This window comes from Microcaecilia unicolor, chromosome 1 (assembly GCF_901765095.1).
Source record: "Microcaecilia unicolor chromosome 1, aMicUni1.1, whole genome shotgun sequence".
Classification (NCBI taxonomy): Eukaryota; Metazoa; Chordata; class Amphibia; order Gymnophiona; family Siphonopidae; genus Microcaecilia; species Microcaecilia unicolor.
The window spans coordinates 306,045,310-306,066,159 of NC_044031.1; the positions used below are offsets into that span (position 1 = coordinate 306,045,310).

The following is a 20,850-nucleotide window of genomic DNA, read 5'->3' on the forward strand; positions in this document are numbered from 1 at the left end:
AAATTTCCATCTCAGAACATTTGGGCTGTTTAGTCTTTTTAGCTCATTAAAATTCAGGTGATGTGTTTCAGTTGCTCTGAGGATAGGACACCCCCCCCCCCCCCCCCACTAGTCTGGAAAGAAAATGTCTCATCTGGTCTCTCTTACCCAAAGGCAGGCAATGTCATTGTTCTTCTCTGATTGGTCCGTATTGGCAGCGGTGTCACAAATGACCGATAAGATGCCAGTGTTGTGTCATGTGACTTGTGACATTCTTGCCAGGGAATTACAGAGAAACTGCTTAAAAGATTTCCCATCATATTCATAAAGTGATTGGGAACAAATATTCCCCAGATAATAAAGCAACGGCCAGCACGCACAATATGTAGTTTTCTTTCAAAAAGCAAGGTGTATTTTAGTCGGCCAGGCCACATCCCTAATAGTAGAGACCTCAGCAGACCACCTGAGGAGCAGAGAGGAAGGGGATCCCTTACAAGAGACATAATTGTGACATGTTTGTTTCTCATCTGCAGAAGAAGCTTCCGCTGATGGCTCTCTCCCTTGCTATGGCTGACAGCTTCAAGGAGATGGACTCCGACTGCAGTCTACGGTGAGTATCGCATTGGTTCACAAATACTACAAAAGATTGGCCTTTGAGGACCGTGTGCAAAAATGTTGGTGTCAGGATTCACCCTTTTCAGCTGTAATTGGTGGCAGTGAGAGGTAACAGCCTCAGCCATTGGGCAGTTGTGGAGTCTGGGCAGTAGGAGAGCCTCCTTTCAGTTGCTTGATTTTTTTGCCTTTAGGTCAGAAGTTTACTGTTTTCTAGTCTCAGCTAAGGTGTGATAGGATTGATACAGGGCATAGCTAGCTATGTGCGGTTGCAGAGAGTGCAAAGGAATCTAGGCTTACCAATCTTGCATCCCGTCCATTCGCTTCCCTTGCTAGCATGATTCAAGTGGGTGGGATGGGGGCATGTCAGGATTGCTGCAAAGGGCACGTTTCTGGCTTGCAGTGCTCCTGGATTGATATAATAATGCACCAGGGTTTCTGTTGCCAGCTTTAAGTCCTACATGGTGCACACAGGAATGCAGGCCTGATATGTTGACTGTGGATAGTAGTATGCTTGTCACTTTTTTTGAGATGGGTATTTATGTCTATATGTACTGTTTTTATTTAGTTTATATGTTTAGTTGTGAACCACCTATAATTTTAGCTGAAGTGAGAGAGAGAATCTTTTTAAAAATAAATCTGTCCCTGATCAAAGCTGGACAGATTTAGCTTCAGTAGTTGGAGAACAATTCCAGTGCCGGGCAGATTTGTATGGCCTGTGCCCTGAAAATGGCAAGGATAAATCAAGATCAAGTATGCATATGTAGTATCACATCATACCTTTCTTATGAGTTTATATTGTTATCTGTTGTCATCTACTACTATGCTACTGTGTAAATAAATGTTCACACTCAAAGCCTCTAAGCAGGCAGCAGTGACAGAAACACATTCCCAGGCTCAGGGGCGTAGCCAGACACCCAATTTTGAGTGGGCCTGGGCCCAAGATGGGTGGGCAGAAGAACTCTGCCTTGTCCCACAAGTGATTTGGTGTCTCCCTCTCTTGCCTGCTTGCCATGTGGTCTCTCAAACATCCCCCCTCCCCTGCATACCTTTTAAATATTAGATTTTCACCGGCAGCAAGCAGCCACTAATGCATACTGCTCATGTTGGCCTCACAACCTTCCCTTTGATGCAACTTCCTGTTTCCGGGAATACATCAGAGGGAAGGCTGTGGGCCGGTGTGAGCAGTATGTATCAGTCGCTGCTCACTGCAGGCGAAGATCTGCTATTTATAAGGTATGCAGGAGAGGCAGCTGTTTAGAGTTTTTGGCTGATGGGGCTTGGGAATCCCTGCCAGGCACATCATAAGTATGCTGCTACTGGGTGGGCCTGAGCCCAAAGTGGGTGGTCCTGGGCCCACCTGGGCCCACCCTTGGCTGCGCCACTGCCCAGGCTGAACTGAAGCAGAGTTGTGTGTTACCAGTTCAGTGTGAACAGTTGGTGTGTTTTGGGCAGGAAGGATATTGACAAGTTTATATGTTGGATATCGTTCTCTCCTGGTGCTTATTCCATCTCTTTTTTTTTTTTTTTTTTTTTCTTTTACTCCCACAGAAGAGCTTTGGAAATGAGCTGCTGTATTCAGAGTAGCCTGGCCAGGATTCTGGCCGAGTTTGAGATGGCTCTGGAAAGCGATGTTCTCCAGCCACTGAACAAGCTGAGTGAGGTAGCTCTGAGCTGATTCTCATCTTCTTCTCTCTGCCCTTCCATCTCTCTCCTCTGGACATCTCTCTACTAGAGAGTTGCACGGGGTCAGAAATTTCACCCATCCCTGCCCATCCCCAGTGGTATTTAACCAGGCCTTTTTTTGAGGGGGGGTACCGAGTACCGGCACCTTTTCCATTGCTAAAATTGACCCATGGTCCCCATGTTTTAATGAAAGAGCTCAGGCTCTACACACCAATTCTGCCTTGTCATAGATTCTGTGACTGGTTGCAGGGGGCCTGGCTATTGTGGGGTGGGTCCCTCAGTGATCACCCCACCCCTGAAGGGTGGCCTAGCATTTGAGTACCGGCACCTTTTTGTTAGAAAAAAAGCACTTTATATAACCCATACCCACCTGTACCCACTAAGATCCATTCCATCCCCACCCAATCTTACAATTATTCTCCTCCATTCCCACATGTACCCACAAGAGTCAACGCTATTATTTACTTGTTCACAGCCCAACCCCATCAGCCTCCTGTGGTTTTTTTGAATGGTATTCAGTGTTCCAAATCTCAGTCTGGTGTTCTGACTGCCTGAGCATTCCAAGTTTCATTCTGGTACTCCAGTTGCCTCTCTGAGTGTGTTCCAAGCCTCATTCTGAAGTCACCAGGGATTTTGACAACACTCCCACTGGAATCCCATGGCAACTTCTTCCATCCCTGGGGGAATCCTGCAGATTCTGTTGGATCCCCTCAATCCCCATTCCTGTGCAGCTCTCTACTGGCTACCTCACTGTCTCTCCCACACGAGTTGACCCTTCACTCTCTTTCTTCACCTCTCCAGCCCTGAACAGATCCTGTCTCTCCTCTTCAGATCTTTCTCCCCCAGTATTTTTCCTTCTCTCCTCCCTATCCTCTCATCTTCAGCTGAGTTGAGGTGGAGGACTATGGAGGCATAATATTTCTAAATGTCTTAAAATGTTCTCTGAGATCGTGCAGAACTCCTGATATATGCCCAGAATCTCAAGTCCCATCCTCCTTTTGAGATGATGAGATTCCAGCTGCAGGGAGATATTTTTTTTTTTAACTCTTGCATTGTCTCCAATGGTCAGGAGGAACTGCCAGCAATCCTGAAACGGAAAAAGCAGCTACAGAAACTGATTTCAGACTGGAACAACGCCAAAAGCAGGTATCATACTATCCTGATATCAGATGACCAGGTCGAAAGACATGGGTGACGTTCACATGAAGACCAATTCTTTTTAAAATCATTAGCAAAATAGATTATGATAAGGAAAATACAAGAAAAACTTTGGCTTAACTTGAATGAATGAATAAAGTGCCTGGGAGTATTTGGAGCCACCTGTTTTATTCCTTCATTCGAGTTAAGCCGAAGGGTTCTTTTTATTCTTACTATAATCTGATTTGCTGATAGTTTGAAAAGCATTATATACAAAAACATTTTGGTTATGAGCAGAGGATAAAGTATTTCTTGAATGTGTGTTCCGATTATACAGGATCCTTCGTCTGAATGATCTGTGCTGAATGGTGGAAGAACATACATGTTTTTCACTTTTTGATTAGGTTTATTAACTTAATTACACTACTTTGCACAATAGCATTAAAATGGTTTACAAAATAAAATTAATACCATACAGTAGTTTACAAAAAAAAAAAATTCCCAAAACAATATTATTGCAGTCTACCTAGTCTAATAAACAATTCAGTCAAGCACTTAGTAGGTCATCCCCCCAAATTCTTCTTTTAAGAAAATCAAAGGAGTGAAATATCTGCCTTATAACTTTGCTGAAATAGCCAGGTTTTCAAAGGTTTCCTGAAAGACAGATATTTAGGATTGCTCCGTAATTCATATGGCAAAGAATTCCACTGAGAAGGCCTAGCAAAACTAAAAGTTCTGTTTCTAGAGGTTGTCATTGTACCGTACTCAGGGCCTCTTTTACCAAACTGTGCTAGCGATTCCCAGAGCGGCAATGCTGACAAAGCCCGTTCACTTTGAATGGGCTTCGTCGGCATTGCCGTGCAGGAATCACTACCGTGGTTTGGTAAAAGAGGCCCTCAATGAGGGTAACTGACTCAAGGTTTTTGAGACGAGTGCAAACATTGCTGAGGAGATAAACAGGAGCTCTCAAATAAAAAGCCTTATAACCAAACACAATGTCTTAAAAGAAATTCCGGCCTCAATTGGAAGCCAATGTAATTTCCTGAGAATGGGAGTAATATGTTCCAATTTTTTCTTACGTGTGATCAACTGAGCTGCAGTGTTTTATTTTTTTTTTTAGTGTGTATGATTTGACATTTTGTTTTATGTTCATATATAAATTTTCATGATTTAAAAAAAAAATTAAATTAATTGCTTAATCTGTTTTTTCACTCCCTACTCCCTGTAGTTTTGAGGAGGGGGCTTGGAAGGGGGAGGCCATCTCATCCTTCACCTCATGCAGCAGATTGCCTTGAGCTGCCCATGGGCCCTTTTCAGTATAACAGTTCAGTTCTCATTCCGTTATTCACAGTGAAGAAGTAATATATATTTTCAAAAAATATTTTTGAGTTTTATGATTTTTTTTTAATTTTTTTAAATAATAAATTGACTTTTAACCACCTTGCTGCTGTTCCTGTCTTGGATGATACCCAACTATTCTCTCGCCCGGGTTCAAAGCCAGAGTATGCAAATACTCTCCCTTAGAAAAAAGGTGCAAAGGTTGCAAGTAGAGAATGACACGGGGACGGGGACCCGCAGTAACTGCAGGGATGGGGACGAGGACAAAGCCTGCTGGGACAGATCCCACAGGGGACGAGGTGGGGACAGGGACAGATCCCAAGGGGATGGAGCAGGGATGGGGACAGAGCCCCTGAGGATGGAGACAAACTTTGTCCCTGTGTCACTTTCTACTTTGAAGCCAGTTAATGAACAGGAGTGTTATATGCAGATGACAATATTTTTATTTTTGGAAAAACAAGCAAACATGCTGGCTACAGCTAGCAACATTTGCATGGGGGATCCTGTACATCCTGCTACCAGCACATCTTCTAAGAAGATATCTTCTATTGCAGGAGGGACTGTGGAAGACAGGAGAGCTAGACTGAATCCTGAGATTGTTGATGACTTCTTATTCATCCACACATTAAAAAATCATAACAGTGCTTCTTGGGGCATATTTCTCCCCTCTAGGGCATACAGAGCGGGTTGTATTTTGTACCCCTGGACATTTTAACAGGGTGGATTAGGATTGCTTGGGGTACTAGAAATCAGCTATTGTTGGGGTTGGGTGGTGGTGGTGGGAGGGTTTATTATAGTTGCTCTCTGTTGTTATTTTCTATTTGTAATTTATACACAACAGATGCACAGCATATTGTTCCTTTTTATATTTTAATAAAAAGATTTAAATATAAAATCATAAGTGTTAGAGGCTTCTGCAGATGAGAACAGTACTCACGGGGAAGGGACAGGGACGGGGTCAGAACCTGTGAGGATGGGGCGGGGACGGAGACAGGGCCTGCGTGGATGGGAGGAGGATGGAGACGGGGTCTGTGGGGATGAGACGGGGACAAATTTTATCCCCGTGTCATTCTCCAGTTGCAAGTTAAGAATTACCAATGACGTTTATCCCAGTGCAGATGATCTGAAAATTCCCCCAGAAAAGTAACTATGGGGCAATTCTATAAACTAGCATTGTATTTTTAGGTGCTGCAAAGGGGTTCGTTTAGCACCAATTCTATAACAGATTAAGGGTGCGCCTAAGCTGTTACAGAATATTAGAGCAAAACCTCATTGGCATGCCAAAGGTTAGGTACACCTATTATGACAGGTCAGTGGCTGGTGCAAGTGGGTGTGTCTAAGTGCACCATGCAATGCATTCAACTAATAGTATTTGTAAGTAGCGTGCATCGCTTGGTGACACTCCTATGACACGCCTATACTCCACCCACTTGAACACCTCCCTGATAGTTACATATAAAAGCGATTTAGGGATACTGTTTATAGAACAGTGCCTGGCACTTATGCATGTAACTACCTATTATTGGTGCCAATCACACATGTAAGCTCTACTAGTTTATAAACTAGCTGGTTGATATTGAGAACAATTTAGCAGGCCAGAAATGGCTGCTGACCAGTTAAATTGCTTGTTCAGGGATATCCGCTAATTTTCAGCAGCATTTAACTGGTTATCTCCGCTGGAAATTAGTGGTTAGTGCCTTAGTGAAAACCAGCTAGTTTGGGGGGCGTTCCGGGGGTGAAGTCAGCACTTGGGGTTGGTTAAGGGCTGATATTCAGCATTTTAGGGGGTTCTTTTACTAAGCATCAGTAGCGTTTTTTTAGCTCGTGGTAGAAATCAGCTGGCAGTAAACGCTGAGATGCCCATAGGAATGTAATGGGCGTCTTGGCTTTTACCGCCAGCTGATTCCTACCACGAGCTAAAAATTCTGCTGTGGCTTAGTAAAAGATCCCCTTAAGCTGCCAAGGTAACCACATAAAACAGCCCTATCTTTATGCGGTAACCCGTGGCCAGTGAAGTTCTGAATATCGACTTAACCGGCTACATGTTAGCTGGCTCCACATAAACCGGATATACAGTGCGGAAGCCTGGATGTGCCCCGGCATTGAATACCTGGGAATAATGCCAGTGGCAGTTAGCAAACACTGATCGCTGCACTACTGGCCATCTTATAGAGCTGTCTTTCACGATTTCTCCTTTCAAGGTAAGTAGTACTTGACTAGGAGCGTGGTTGCCTTCCTGTGAGGGTTTTCTTGGATATGAATGACACTTGATAAGGAGACTCCAAGGTCTATGTTAGCTCACGGTGTTGACTCTTTCCCTTCTTGCAAGGCTTAATCAGGCTCTTAAGAGCTCTGCAACTGCAGCTGGTGCTGCAGCGACAGCCATGGTGTCCAAACTGGAGAGCTTGAAGGAGGAGGAAGAGGAGCTGAAGAAGAAACTGGAGCAGTGCAAGGTCTGTGCAAATAAACAACCAGGAGAGACATTTTGAGGGTTGGAAGTAGCCACACAAATTGCACTGTTAAGCATGCGCAAATTTCCTGGCTTATCTTACAAGTACACGCACGTATCTTACAACATATGCATGGAAACACAAACCCCTCTCCAACACTACTGCCGGGAATGCTGCCAGTCGGTTTGGGTAAATTTATGCACATACAGACTGGATGCTCATAGTTTTAAAACCAACAAAAAAGGCAACAGTCTCCTTACTGTGATAGAATAATAGTAAAAAAGGTAGACTAATAGAAAACATAAACATATGAAATAATTTATTGGTGTGAATCAAAAAAACAAACCCGACGTGGCCACGGTTTGCCCTCAGGCTGCGTCAGGGGTCAAAACTAAGAAATAAAAACATAGATATCAAATCATCAACTTTCATTATAAAACATTCATATGTCATATTTTCAAAATAATTTCAAATAACAATGTCAATATAGATATACAGTCAACCATGAATATCAAACAATTATATAAAAAACTCGTGTCAATCATGATAAACATTCATGTATGTCATAAAATATTGCAAAAATAGCTTAAAAATACATGACATTAATAAATAATTAAATGAAACAATATAAACAAACTGATATCAAAATATATGAGGGCGAAATGTGGCCACGTCGGGTTTGTTTTTTGATTCACACCAATAAATTATTTCATATGTTTATGTTTTCTATTAGTCTACCTTTTTTACTATTACTCATAGTTTTCTAATTTAAATCTATTTTATTGATGGAATAACATCAAATACAGCAATTAAATCACAGTGAAACATTTCTTAAACATGTAGTTCCATACATTTTCTCCCCCCCCTTTCTCTTCCCTCCCCCCAACCCTTCCCTTCCCTATACCCCAACCCCATTCCAATCCCAACGTTACGCAAAAACTCCAACAAGTGCTTACCAATATTAAATCTCTAACCCGCTTAATCCTTTATGTAACATAGGTCGCCCACATAACAAACACCGCTATGTCATCAAAAAGCTTCCAACAGTGCCCCACTCCTTTGATGTCTTGCTAACAAAGATGCGCAAGGGGCTTTGGCTCTTATAGCCCCCCGTCGCAGTAGGTCACCACTGTGGAGTACATGTTCATTGAACCCTTGTTAATATTTGCCATTAGGATTTACACATATTATGACATTATATACTCGCAACAAATCAAACTCAAAACTTGAACATACCTTTCGACAGCACTCCCAATGCCAATTAAACATTATCCCGTACCAGTCAACCTTTTCTTCCCCCCTACCCCTCCCCCCAACTCCCTCCCTCTTACCTATCCCCTTTCCTCTTCACTATAGCACCACTTAGTAGCAAGTGAGCATGTGATAGACACAGAACATACCCACCCTACAACAACTTGATATCCCAATCTTCTCATGTGGGTACTGTAGCGAACATGACAGTAAGAATTGAGGCTTCCAACCTCCTCTTCCACTCATCGCACCTTTAACTTCCAGCAATGACAGCTTACCACAAATTCTCAACACATTCGTTCCTATCACATCTCTTCCATGCACCCGATCTAACCTAAAACATTCAATACTTGACTCCGTGCTCTTGGGGATATTTTTTGCAAATAGGCCCCCCAGACTTTCATGAACCGCTGCCGCCTCTTTGGTGAGCTACGAGCGTCCTGCATTTCCCATAACATCAGCTCATGAAGCTTGTTCCTCCAGTACCAATAAGAGGGGCCTTTATCCATGATCCAATGGTTGAGAATACATTTTTCCCCAAAATGCAAACTTTGCTAAGAAAAATCTTTTCCTCTAGTGAACCTCTATTCCAAACCCTCACTGAACTAAATAAAACCCGCTCAAAGGACAGGTCCACCTGATATCCAAGGACCCAACTTAGGAACCGGGAGAGAGCCGACCAGAACCCTTGTATCACCCTGCACTGCCACACACCGTGGAGAAACGATGCATTGTCCACTGCACACTTGGGGCATTCACTGGTTTCCACCACACCCGCATACCACGCCTGTTTAGCTGAAAAATATGCCCTATGGATAGTTCTAAAGTGGCATTCCTGTAACTCAGAACTATGCACCACCCTTACGCCTCCCTGAAGCGCGGCTAATATAATCCCCTCTATTATTCTACTTCCCGCCTCCTGGCTCCATTTCTCAGCTAATGGTTTAACATCTCTTTTAGGTTGTTTCCCTATCAGCACCTTGTGAAACCAGGACACTGATATTTGTCCTGCTGCATCCTGATACTCATCCCAAACTCTGGTAGTAGGTCTGCGGCGGGGAGGCTATATATATAATGTGATAATTGGTAGTAAGCTAGTTTCGCTAATATTCCTCCAGCACAGAGCCTCTCAAATTCTAAATAAGTCATGACTTTCCCATCTCTCTGTAGGAAATACTCTAAAAGTATCACTCCCTTCTTCTCCAGGTCTCGAAAGACCTTATTTTCCCTCCCAGGCAAAAAATCCCCATTACCCATAATGGGCAGCAGTACACTCTGCTCCGGATTATGCCGTAAAAGTCCCGCTACCTCTCTCCACAAATATCGCAAAGGTTGCAAAAGGCAGCTACGTTTTACCCCTTGCGGGAGATTACTAGATTTTGTGTGCAAGAGGTAATTAAGGTGCCAGGGGCTAAAGTACAGGCGCTCCAATTGTGTATCAGTGTATGTAGCCGTGCCCAAAACCCAATCTCCCAGATGGCGCAGCAGACATGCTTGGTTATATGTGCGCATATCAGGAATCCCCAGTCCCCCACTCACCTGGGTCCCGCCAAGACTATTCCACCTGAGTTTTGGTTTCCGCCCCGAGTTTTATCCACATATAGGCTAGGTCAGGGGTCCTCAAATCCAATCCTTGAGATCCACAACCTAGCCTGGGTTTCAGGATTTCCACAGTGAAATATGTAGGAGATCTATTTGCATGCAGTGAATGCAAATAGATCTCGTACGTATTCACTGTGGAAATCCTAGAAACCAGGCTGGATCATGATCCTCGACTGGATTTGAGGACACCTGGCCTAAGGAGTTTTTAAAAGAACCCCCTGTTTAAAGTGTAGAAATGACTTAATATGACCTACATGGGGATAATTTTGTAGTGGAACAACCTATGAAGTCCACAATGGCAGCTATTTTTAAGCCTTTTTAACATTAGTGTTTACGTGCCTCATCAAATAAACTCCCAGATAGCGTGCAAATTCCCTGATCCAAAGCAAATGTAAATCTGTGGGTGTACTTCCATTCTTGTACACAGGGCCGGTCTTAGCAAGTGTGGGGCCCTATGCAGACCAATTTGGTGGGGCCCCGCCCCTACCTCCACCCCATTGATAAGATTATTCCATTTTTAGAACTTTATTTATGAAATTTCAAATAAAGACAAATGAAGCTAAACTTGTACAAAAAAACTGATTGAAATAATAAGCACAATGCTATCATGAAACCTCCCCTCCCCAGAAATTATTCAGTTCAAGTCCACTACAATTAGTAGTTCCAATTCTCATAACAAAGGAGAATAAAGGAAAAATATTAAGAAAAGATTCAGTACTTTCAAATTCCCCTATTACTCTGTAACCCATATATGCAATAAAATAAAAATGAAATGAAAAGATATACAATAAAATAAAGTGATGTGTGAAATATAATGTACAATATAAAAACATATAGACCACCAAGGTATTAAAATTGTTTAAAAATATATACCACAGCTCTCCGACTCAAGAAGACTCCGACTCTGTCTGTCATCCATAACTGTCTGACAACACACAGAAAAAAAATAAGTAAAAACAAATTGTCACAATTAATACCTTATACACCAATACACCAGCCTTATGGAAAATGCAGACCGTCAACAATATGAAGCTAGCAAGGGATCATAATACCACAATTCTCATGCAGAGCCACAAAACACCCTTTTAGAGGTAGTGTGTCATGATTTAGGCTCTATACCCTTTCTGATGTTTGGTGCTACCTTAGTAAGGCCAACACACAATCTCTCCACTGCAAAACACTATACACAAACTTGTGCAAAAACACACTCATAACCTTAACAAACCATAAACAGCACTAATTCCAAGGACAGAACGAGCTACAACCTTATGTATGGCGTGGAAAGGCAACTGTAATTACACCTGGCTCTAAAACACCAGTGCACAACCTAGTGAAAAAAAAACAAACAAAAAGGGATTCAAACTATACGCTAGCAGAATACTGCACCTTCCTTGATCACACCTGAAAAACACATGAAGGCAAAATACTGAAATGGAAAGTTACCTCAAGAAGTCAGACTCAGCATGCAGCAATACTACAAAAATTGAAACGTACATGAAAAATATCACAGATGCACATTTCCAAAAACTGACATATTCCAATTAATAAATCCTGAATAAAATAGTTTTTTCTACCTTTGTTGTCTGGTGACTTTGTTTTTCTGATCATGCTGGCTCAGTATCCGATAGTGCTGCTATCTGTCCTCTTAACTCCGTTTCCAGGGCTTCCTTTCCATTTATTTCTTTACTTTCCGCCTTTCTTCTTCATTTCTTGCCCTACATCCGTAAGTAAAAGCTGGGTCCTCCGCAGACTTGACTGTCCAGTGGATCCAGCTTCTGCCTATTTTCTATATCCATGTGCACTTTTTCTCCTCTCTTCCTTTTCCCTCACCTCATCTCCTTCCTCACTCTTTCCTCGCCTCCATCCATGTCCAGCATTTCTTCTCTCTCCTCCATTCACCCATGTCCAGCGACCCTCCTGTCCCCCCTGCCATCCATCTATGTCCAGCAACCCCCCCTGTCCCCTCTGCCATCCACCTATGTCCAGAAACCCCCTCCCATGCCATCTACCCATGTCCAGAAACCCCCCTCCCCTGCCATCCACCCATGTCCAGCGACCCTCCTGTGCCCCTGCCCTCAACCTATGTCCAGAAACCCCCTCCCCTGCCATCCACCCATGTCCAGTGACCCTCCTGTGCCCCCTGCCCTCCCCTGCCATCCATCTATGTCCAGAAACCCCCTCCTCTGCCATCCACCCATGTCCAGAAGCCCCCCTCCCCTGCCATCCACCCATGTCCAGTGACCCTCCTGTGCCCCCTGCCCTCAACCTATGTCCAGAAACCCCCTCCCCTGCCATCCACCCATGTCCAGCGACCCTCCTGTGCCCCCTGCCCTCAACCTATGTCCAGAAACCCCCTCCTCTGCCATCCACCCATGTCCAGCGACCCTCCTGTGCCCCCTGCCCTCAACCTATGTCCAGAAACCCCCTCCCCTGCCATCCACCCATGTCCAGCAACCCTCCTGTGCCCCCTGCCCTCAACCTATGTCCAGAAACCCCCTCCTCTGCCATCCACCCATGTCCAGCGACCCTCCTGTGCCCCCTGCCCTCAACCTATGTCCAGAAACCCCCTCCCCTGCCATCCACCCATGTCCAGCAACCCTCCTGTGCCCCTGCCCTCAACCTATGTCCAGAAACCCCGTCCTGTGCCCCCTGCCCTCCCCTGCCATCCACCTATTTCCAGAAACCCCCTCCCCTGCTATCCCCCCATGTCCAGCGACCCTTCTGTGCCCCCTGCCCTCCACCTATTTCCAGACCCCCCTCCCCTGCTATCCCCCCATGTCCAGCGACCCTCCTGTGCTTCCTGCCCTCCACCTATTTCCAGACCCCCCCTCCCCTGCTATCCCCCCATGTCCAGCGACTCTCCTCGTTCCCCTGATCCCCCTCCCTCCAGCCACCTCCCTCCCCGACCCGCCAAACGACCCTCGTCTACCACCTGACCCAGCATTTTTTAAAAAGCTACAAGCGGCAGACAGTGCCTCCTCGCGTCTGTGAAAGAAGAAAAGTCGCTTCGTCCATTGACCGGCCTTCCCTCATGTCCCGCCCTTGCAGAAGTTACATCAGAGGGCGGGACATGAGGGAAGGCCGGCCAATGGACGAAGCGACTTTTCTTCTTTCAAAGACGCGAGGAGGCACTGTCTGCCGCTTGTAGCTTTTTTAAAAATGCTGGGTCAGGTGAGGTGCCGGCGGGTCGGGTGGTAGATGAGGGTCGTTTGGCGGGTCGGGGAGGGGGGGCTCAGATGGCTGGAGGGAGGTGGAGCAGGGGAACGAGGACTGGAGAGTCGCGTCGGTGGACATGGAGGGCAGGCGAGCATTGGCGGTGGTAGGAGAGGCGAGGCAGACTTGAGGCGGGCCGCGCGGGGCCCCCTTAGGCGCGGGGCCCTATGCGGCCGCCTCAGTCGCCTCTGCCTAAGACCGGCCCTGCTTGTACACACATTTTATGAAATATGCCAATCCATTGCAGTGCCACTTCTGTTCTGCTCAACTAGGCCCACAGGAATGCCCATACATTTCTCATCAAAGTAGGTGCACAGGGGGTAATTCTCTACAGGTTGCCGAAATTTAGGTGCTGGGATAATGCGCGCAAAGGGCTAGATCCTGTATATGGCGCCTGAAAAATCCACGTGGAAAAAAATTATACCTAAGCATATTCTCTAAAGTACGCCTACATTTTATAGAATAGACTTAAATTTCTGCGCAGTATATAGAATACACTGAGCGGCTCGCCAAGCAAATAAATTTGGTCACATCCATCTAGGCCGCGTTTTACATGGTGTAAATCCCGATGCCTAAATTAGGTGCAGATCGGGTGTATTCTATAACTGCATATAGATTTTAGAAACGCACACTCCTCGACCATGGCCACGCCCCCTTTTCAATTATGTAACTTTGAGTTTAGACGCAGCACCTTACAGAATACACTTAGTGAGTTGTGCATGTAAATCTCAATGCCAATTAGTGCTTATAATTGCATGTTATCATCCAGTTAACAGCTCTGATTAGCTAGTTAACCAATTAAGGGCTCCTTTACTAAGCAGCGGGAAGCCCAGTGCGGGCTTACAACTCGCTATACAGGAAGTACTGCCAGGCTACTGCAGCAGCCCGGCAGTACTTCCCACCCCTAGCATGCCATCATTTCCAGCGCTTCAAAAATTTATTTAATTTTGTGGCACCGGAAGTGTACCCAGCGGTAATTGGACAGTGCCGTGCGCTACCGAGTTACCACCGGGTTAACGTGGGAGCCCTTACCGCCACCTCAATGAGTTGCGGTAAGGGCTCCCCCTGCCCCCCGAAATGGCTGCGCAGCAAGTGCTTTACTTGCCGCACGGCCATTTCCTGTAGGAAAGCGAGACTTCCCTTTTACCAGCCACGGTATAAGGGGGCCTCTGCGCGCGTGTAAAACACACGCTGATGCCAGCACCGGCCCCCTTTTTCTGCAGCTTGGTAAAAGGGGCCCTAAGTTATGTGCATTGTTATTTATTGTTTCGGTTTTCGCACGGATTTTTAGGTGCCATATTTAGAACCTGGGGGTCAGCGTAAATTCTATATCAACAACTGCATGTGTAATTACCATTGTAGAGTATTTGTGTACTCCTAACATATGTGCCTAACTTTAGGTGCAAGCAGAATTTACATTGATCTTTAGTTAAGAGAAGCCTTGACAGTCAGAGTCACACTGCAAATGTCCTTTAAGAAACTTCCCTGTAATCTTCAGTATAGATGGGGTTCATTTTTGTTGTTCTTTTTTTGGAGGGGGGGGGGATTCAGGGCAGAGGAGTTGGTTGGAGAAGACATTGCTTGGGTAGGGTGGAACAGTGGTTCTACTCAAAGAGATGGTCTCACTCTGCGAAGGTCAGATGTACTAAGCATTTTTCCTACAAACTCAAAAGTGAGAGAAAATCATTAATACGCTACAGGGTTAGAGGGTGATGGATTTGATATACACCCTTTCTGTGGCACAACCAAAGTGGTTTACATATATTTGCAGATGCTTTCTCTGTCCCTAGTAGGCTGAAAAATCTAATTTGTTTTTGTACTGGTGAAGAATTGTTGTAAGCCTGGAAATCTGTATTTTTTTTTTTTTAATAAAATGCGGCCTTTACTAATGGTGGTAACATAGGCTGATCTCCTTGTCTCTTGCCTCTCTGATGTGTCTCTCACTAGGATGAATATCTGGCTGATCTTTATCACTTCTCCACCAAGGAGAATGAACATGCCCATTACTTTATTAAGGTAAGTCTGGCCTGGTGGGTGGGGGAAGGGAACCTCTTTGTATGCTCCAGCAACCACCTGCAATGTCTAGCTAAGAAAGTAATTTATTTAATTTTAAATTTTCAAATTCTGAAACCCAAAATAGTGTCCCCAAGTTTGTAAGAAAATATGAATAAAGATGTTACCTAGGGTCCAGTTTTCAAGAAACCCACTGAGCAACAAAGATAATTGCTTACAGTGGAGGAATGGCCTAGTGGTTAGAGCACCGGTCTTGCAATCCAGAGGTGGCCAGTTCAAATCCCACTGCTGCTCCTTGTGATCTTGGGCAAGTCACTTAACCCTCCATTGCCTCAGGTAAGATTGTGAGCCCTCCTGGGACAGAAAAATATCCAGAGTACCTGAATGTAACTCACCTTGAGCTACTACTGAAAAAGGTGTGAGCAAAATCCAAATAAATAAATAAAATAGGGAAAGAAAGAACTAATACAAATTAAACAGGCAAACAAAAAAAAAAGGGCTACTTTTACCTATAATCAGAGTGACAACCAGCTACGATGCCAAAGGCAAGCTGGAAAAAAATGAGTTTTTAACAAACTTTGAATTTGAGAGAGGAAATTTCAGAACGCATAGGAGGGGGAAGGTTATTCCAAATTTTGGGGGCAACAAAATAAAAAGCAGAACTCCGGGTGGTTTCATAGTGGGCATTTCTAGGGGACAGTAACACCAAGAGGTGCCAGATGGCCTCCTGGCATCAGTTAGTCCCGACCTCGACCTTCAAACACCAGTCCAAAAACCTTTCTATAGTGACCTGCCTGATGCTCACCCAGCAACCTAGGGTTATATTAATACGCATCTTTATAAAATATTTAGGGTCCCAGTTGAAAACATATGGCTGGAATATGTCACTCACGCTGAATTTACATGACAACATTAGGATTTTGTTGGCTGTTTAAAATTTTTTCTGATAAATGATTAATTTGCTTGTATCTAGGACGTATCTAGGCCCATTGTAGCGAGTGTGAAATACTCAGTGGTAACAAAATTTAAAGGAAGTGCCTTTAAGTATATTTTCTTTGGGGATGTTTCACAGGATAATCATTCATCCCCTCCCTCAAATGAACTGCTCACTCATTACTAGCAGCACAGAGATCAAGTGTACCAAATGCACCCCTTAGAAATCAGGTAGCCTTACTCTAATACCATCTCACATATAAAAAGTGTCTTCACTCGTTTATAAGTTATTGGTTGGTCAAAATGAGAAGGTTCGGCTTCCGGTGACGTCACGAACCGCAATGGCGGTCTGAACGCGCAGCTCCCGAACACCAGCCCAAATACCAGCTAAAAAGAAGAACAATTAAAGCCCGAAACGGAAGGCGTGTAGTAGAGCAAACAGCGGAAGACACGCGCTCCTGAAGATGGCGAACTCGAAACCCAAAACGGCGGATTTAACTGCCTTCGCATATCGGGACCGCGAACACGTGGCGGACAGGCAGGCAGGTGATCAGCCGAGTCAAGTGGCCTCCCTAAGCCAGCGGCCTACAAGCGCACAGGGCGCACACGAAGAAACACAGGAAAACGAGCTGGCACCAGATAAATGGGAGCAGCTGAGTACATGGCTGTTGGATATTAAAAAGGACATTAAAGAGATGCGGCGTGATTTTGCGCAATTGAGCGCAGACCTAAGAGAGGAGATCAAAGAGCTGGGGAATCGAGTTAGTGAAACTGAAGTGGGCCTTGAGGAACAAGCGGATACGATAACGGGGATAGAGCAGCAAATGGTTGAGCAACAAGCAAACATGAGATTTCTCACGGACAAGGTGGAAGACCTTGAAAATAGAAGCCGGCGAGCTAATATCCGAGTACGGGGCCTACCGGAGCTACCAGAATTTATCAACTGTGAAAAAGCAGTGCAGGATATAGCGGCTCATCTGCTCTCTACCCCGGAGCATATAGTGGCACCCGAAACAATTAAACTAGAGCGTGCACACAGGGCATTGGGTCCGAGAAAGGCTAATGTGCCTAAAGACATTGTGGCTTGTTTCACAGAGTTCAAAATGAAAGAGGATGTCATGCGCCAAGCAAGGGTAGCTAGTCCCATAATATGGGAGACGTATCCCATTGAATTATTTCAAGATCTAGCGGCTACCACATTGAAAAGGAGAGGAGCGCTGCGTCCATTAACGGAAAAGCTCCGAGATGAAGGAATCAAATATAAATGGCAGCATCCTTTTGCCCTAGTGTTTTATAAAGAGGGAAAGCAACGACGAGTGGTCACGCCTGAGGAGGCCCAAGAGTTTTTGGGGCAGAACAAGGAGACAACAGCGATCACAGCACATCAAACTAATGGACCTCCGAAAAAGAGCAAGCAGAGATGGCAGAGAGTCTCACAGGGGCGAGGACGGCTGAGAAGACAAGCATCAGATCAACGGCTGGCGTCAGGGAAAGGCACATGACAACACATTGCACATTGGAATTAAATCTCTGCCCAGAGAGACAGGCCAAATTTTGAACCTGAAACAGCGGGAGCGGTGCCTGCAAACTACTAAGGGCCAAAGCGCCTAAATGGGCTGGTGTAGAAGATGAGAACGGAAGTCCACAATTTTTCTTAGCATGCCTTCAAAGAAGAAGGGGGCATGCTATTTCAGGTTATTGGGGAAAGAGGGAGGGGGGAGGGGGGATAGGGATAAGGGGAAATGGTGGTGGATATATAATGGTCTGATTGAATGGTATCGGGCGATAAAGTGTTTAAATGTGTAACATTCAATGTGAGGGGCCTTAACTCGCCTATGAAGCGCCAGCTAGCATTTAAAGAAATGATACGCTTGCGAGCAGATATAGTGCTTCTACAGGAGACGCACCTGAAAAAGTGTCACGAGCGGCTGGTGGGTCATAGGCGATACCCTACAATCTTATTTTCATCATGTATAGACAATTCTAAACAGAGAGGGGTATTAATAGCACTGTCGGATTCATTTTCCTGGCAGGTTCAACATACAGTAACTGATAAAGAAGGCAGATTCTTGCTGGTAAAAGTTTCATTATATAATACTCAGTACACCATTGTTAATATATATGCCTCGAATTCCGGGCAGAAACAGTTTATAGAAAAAGTGGAATTACAATTGCAAAAGCACCAACAAGGTCGACTCCTCCTGGGGGGAGACTTTAATGTCACGATTCATCCCCCGTTAGACAACTCTACAGGCCAAGCTGTATATGCTAAAATAGATAGGAAAGGATTGAAGAGTTTCTTGGCCAGATGGGGACTGACAGATTTATGGAGGGCAAAACATGGACAGGAAAGAGACTATACATACTATTCTGCTAAATATAGATCCTATTCTAGAATAGATGGCTGGATGGGAGATGTGGCAGTGGCTAATAACGTAAGTAAGATCAATATAGAGCCACGCACCTGGTCAGACCATACTCCGGTGGTACTAGAATTACATATAGGAATTAGACAGGTGGGCGAGCGATACTGGAGGTTAAATGAGGCAATCCTAATGGATACTAAAAATATCCCAGTGATAGAAAAATATATTGAGGAATATCTCAAATTTAACGATGTGGGGGAGATCCGCTCAGAATATTTATGGGAAGGTCTGAAAGCGGTCCTTAGAGGACAATTAATAGCATTAGGAGCACACATAACCAAAACAAGAATGGAACAAGAAGAGAGTATTAGGACAGAATTAGCAAAGCTAGAACAAGCACACAAAAAGAACCCCACAGACACTAGGGGACAGACAAAATTAAACGAGCTGAGAAATAAACTTCAGGAGTTACAGCTGGCAGAAGTGGCCGCTAAACTACAAAAGACACAACAAGAACACTTTGAGCTTGGGAATAAGGCGGGTAGACTGCTAGCTTGTAAATTGAAAAAGCTAGCACAACGTAATCATATAGGGGGCATACAAACAGCGGATGGGAATTTTGTCACACAGATGGAACAGATTCAAGAGGAGTTTTTGAATTACTATACAAATTTATATGAACCAGAACAAGTCCCAGAGGTAGATGAAATAGAGCAGTATTTACAAGAGGCGGATCTCCCGCGGGTGGAAAGAGGAGGAACCGAGCGGATGTCAGCACCCATCTCACTAGAGGAGATAATGTGGGCAATAACAGATATGGCAAATGGTAAAGCACCGGGGCCAGATGGATTCCCCACTAGGTTCTACAAGGTGTATAGTAAACATCTGGCCCCGGTCCTATTGAAAGTGTTTAATGATTTATCAGAGTCGCAGGAATTACCCTATACATGGAGATTAGCAGCAATAACTTTACTATTGAAGCCGGGGAAAAATCCCCGGCTTTGTAGCTCCTACAGGCCAATCTCGCTTTTGAATGTGGATTACAAGATATTTGCAAAGATACTGGCCTGCAGACTACAAAAACAGATTCCAGGTATAGTTCATGAGGATCAGGCGGGATTTATAGCGGGGCGACAGACGTTTGACAATACCAGATGTCTGATGCACATTATCCAGCAGGTGAGAGACGACCAGACCCCAGCAGTACTGCTATCAATCGATGCAGAAAAAGCATTTGATAGAGTGGACTGGTCGTTTCTGTTCCAAGTATTGCAGTGGGTAGGGATAGAGGGGAAGTTTCTGAGCTGGTTACAGTTACTATATCAAGGTCCACTGGCAACTTTAAAAATTAATGGGTCTTATACAAGAACATTTAAGCTACAACGTGGGACCAGACAGGGATGTGCGATATCTCCACTTCTTTTCGCTTTGTCCCTGGAGCCGCTAGCCTGCATGCTTCGGAAGGATGGGGAGGTGAAGGGAGTGGTGAGAGGATGGAGAGAACACAAACTTATGCTGTTTGCCGATGATATATTGCTCACAATTGTGAAACCAGAAACTTCTATAAAAAGGGTAATAGAACATCTCACGCACTATGGGAAATTATCAGGGTTTAAGCCGAACTTGGAAAAATCCACCTTTTTGAATCTCACAGTGCCTCCCAAAGAATTAGAGGTTCTTAGGACTGAGTTTCCCTTTGTATGGGCGAAAAAGGCTATTAAATATTTGGGCATACAGATAACCCCACAAATAGAGGGGCTATATGCAGCTAACTTCCCCAAGAAAGCAGAAGAACTTTTTCAGGAGTTAGACAGATGGGAAGGACTTAATATATCTTGGCAGGGGCGCATACATGCTATCAAAATGATGTTGCTTCCGAAAATGCTGTACTTATTTATGGCAATTCCGATCCCAATTCCCGTAAGCTTTTTTACAAAGCTAAATCGCAAAATGTTTGCATATATCTGGAGGAAACGCCCACCACGAGTAAGGAGATCTATGATGTTTCAAACATGGGAGAGAGGAGGTATGGGAGTCCCTAACTTCTACCTATATTACCAAGCAGCCCAGATTCGGGTCTTGGCAGAGTGGTCGCCGGGGGCATCCAAGAAATGGCTTCATTGGGAAAGAGCATGGTTGGGCAGGCGAGAAATAGAAGATATTTTATGGATACCAAAAGAGGAATTAGTGCCCACAATAAGAGCAATGCCTATGGGATTGAGACATCCTTTATGGACATGGTATCAATTGAGGAGACGTTTATTTCCGGA

The 20,850-nt window shown here is 44.6% G+C and overlaps 1 protein-coding gene across 4 annotated transcripts in view; it reads left to right on the plus strand.

The window, feature by feature from the left end:
• Positions 1-20,850, plus strand: part of SH3BP1 (SH3 domain binding protein 1) — a 131,008-nt gene that overhangs the window by 42,675 nt on the left and 67,483 nt on the right. For all 4 annotated transcript variants that reach the window (XM_030207897.1, XM_030207907.1, XM_030207916.1 and 1 more), the window contains 5 exons: positions 513-589; positions 2,143-2,254; positions 3,347-3,423; positions 7,082-7,205; positions 15,216-15,284. In XM_030207897.1, the coding sequence (XP_030063757.1) occupies positions 513-589; positions 2,143-2,254; positions 3,347-3,423; positions 7,082-7,205; positions 15,216-15,284 (459 nt within the window). The remainder of the gene's footprint in view (positions 1-512; positions 590-2,142; positions 2,255-3,346; positions 3,424-7,081; positions 7,206-15,215; positions 15,285-20,850) is intronic.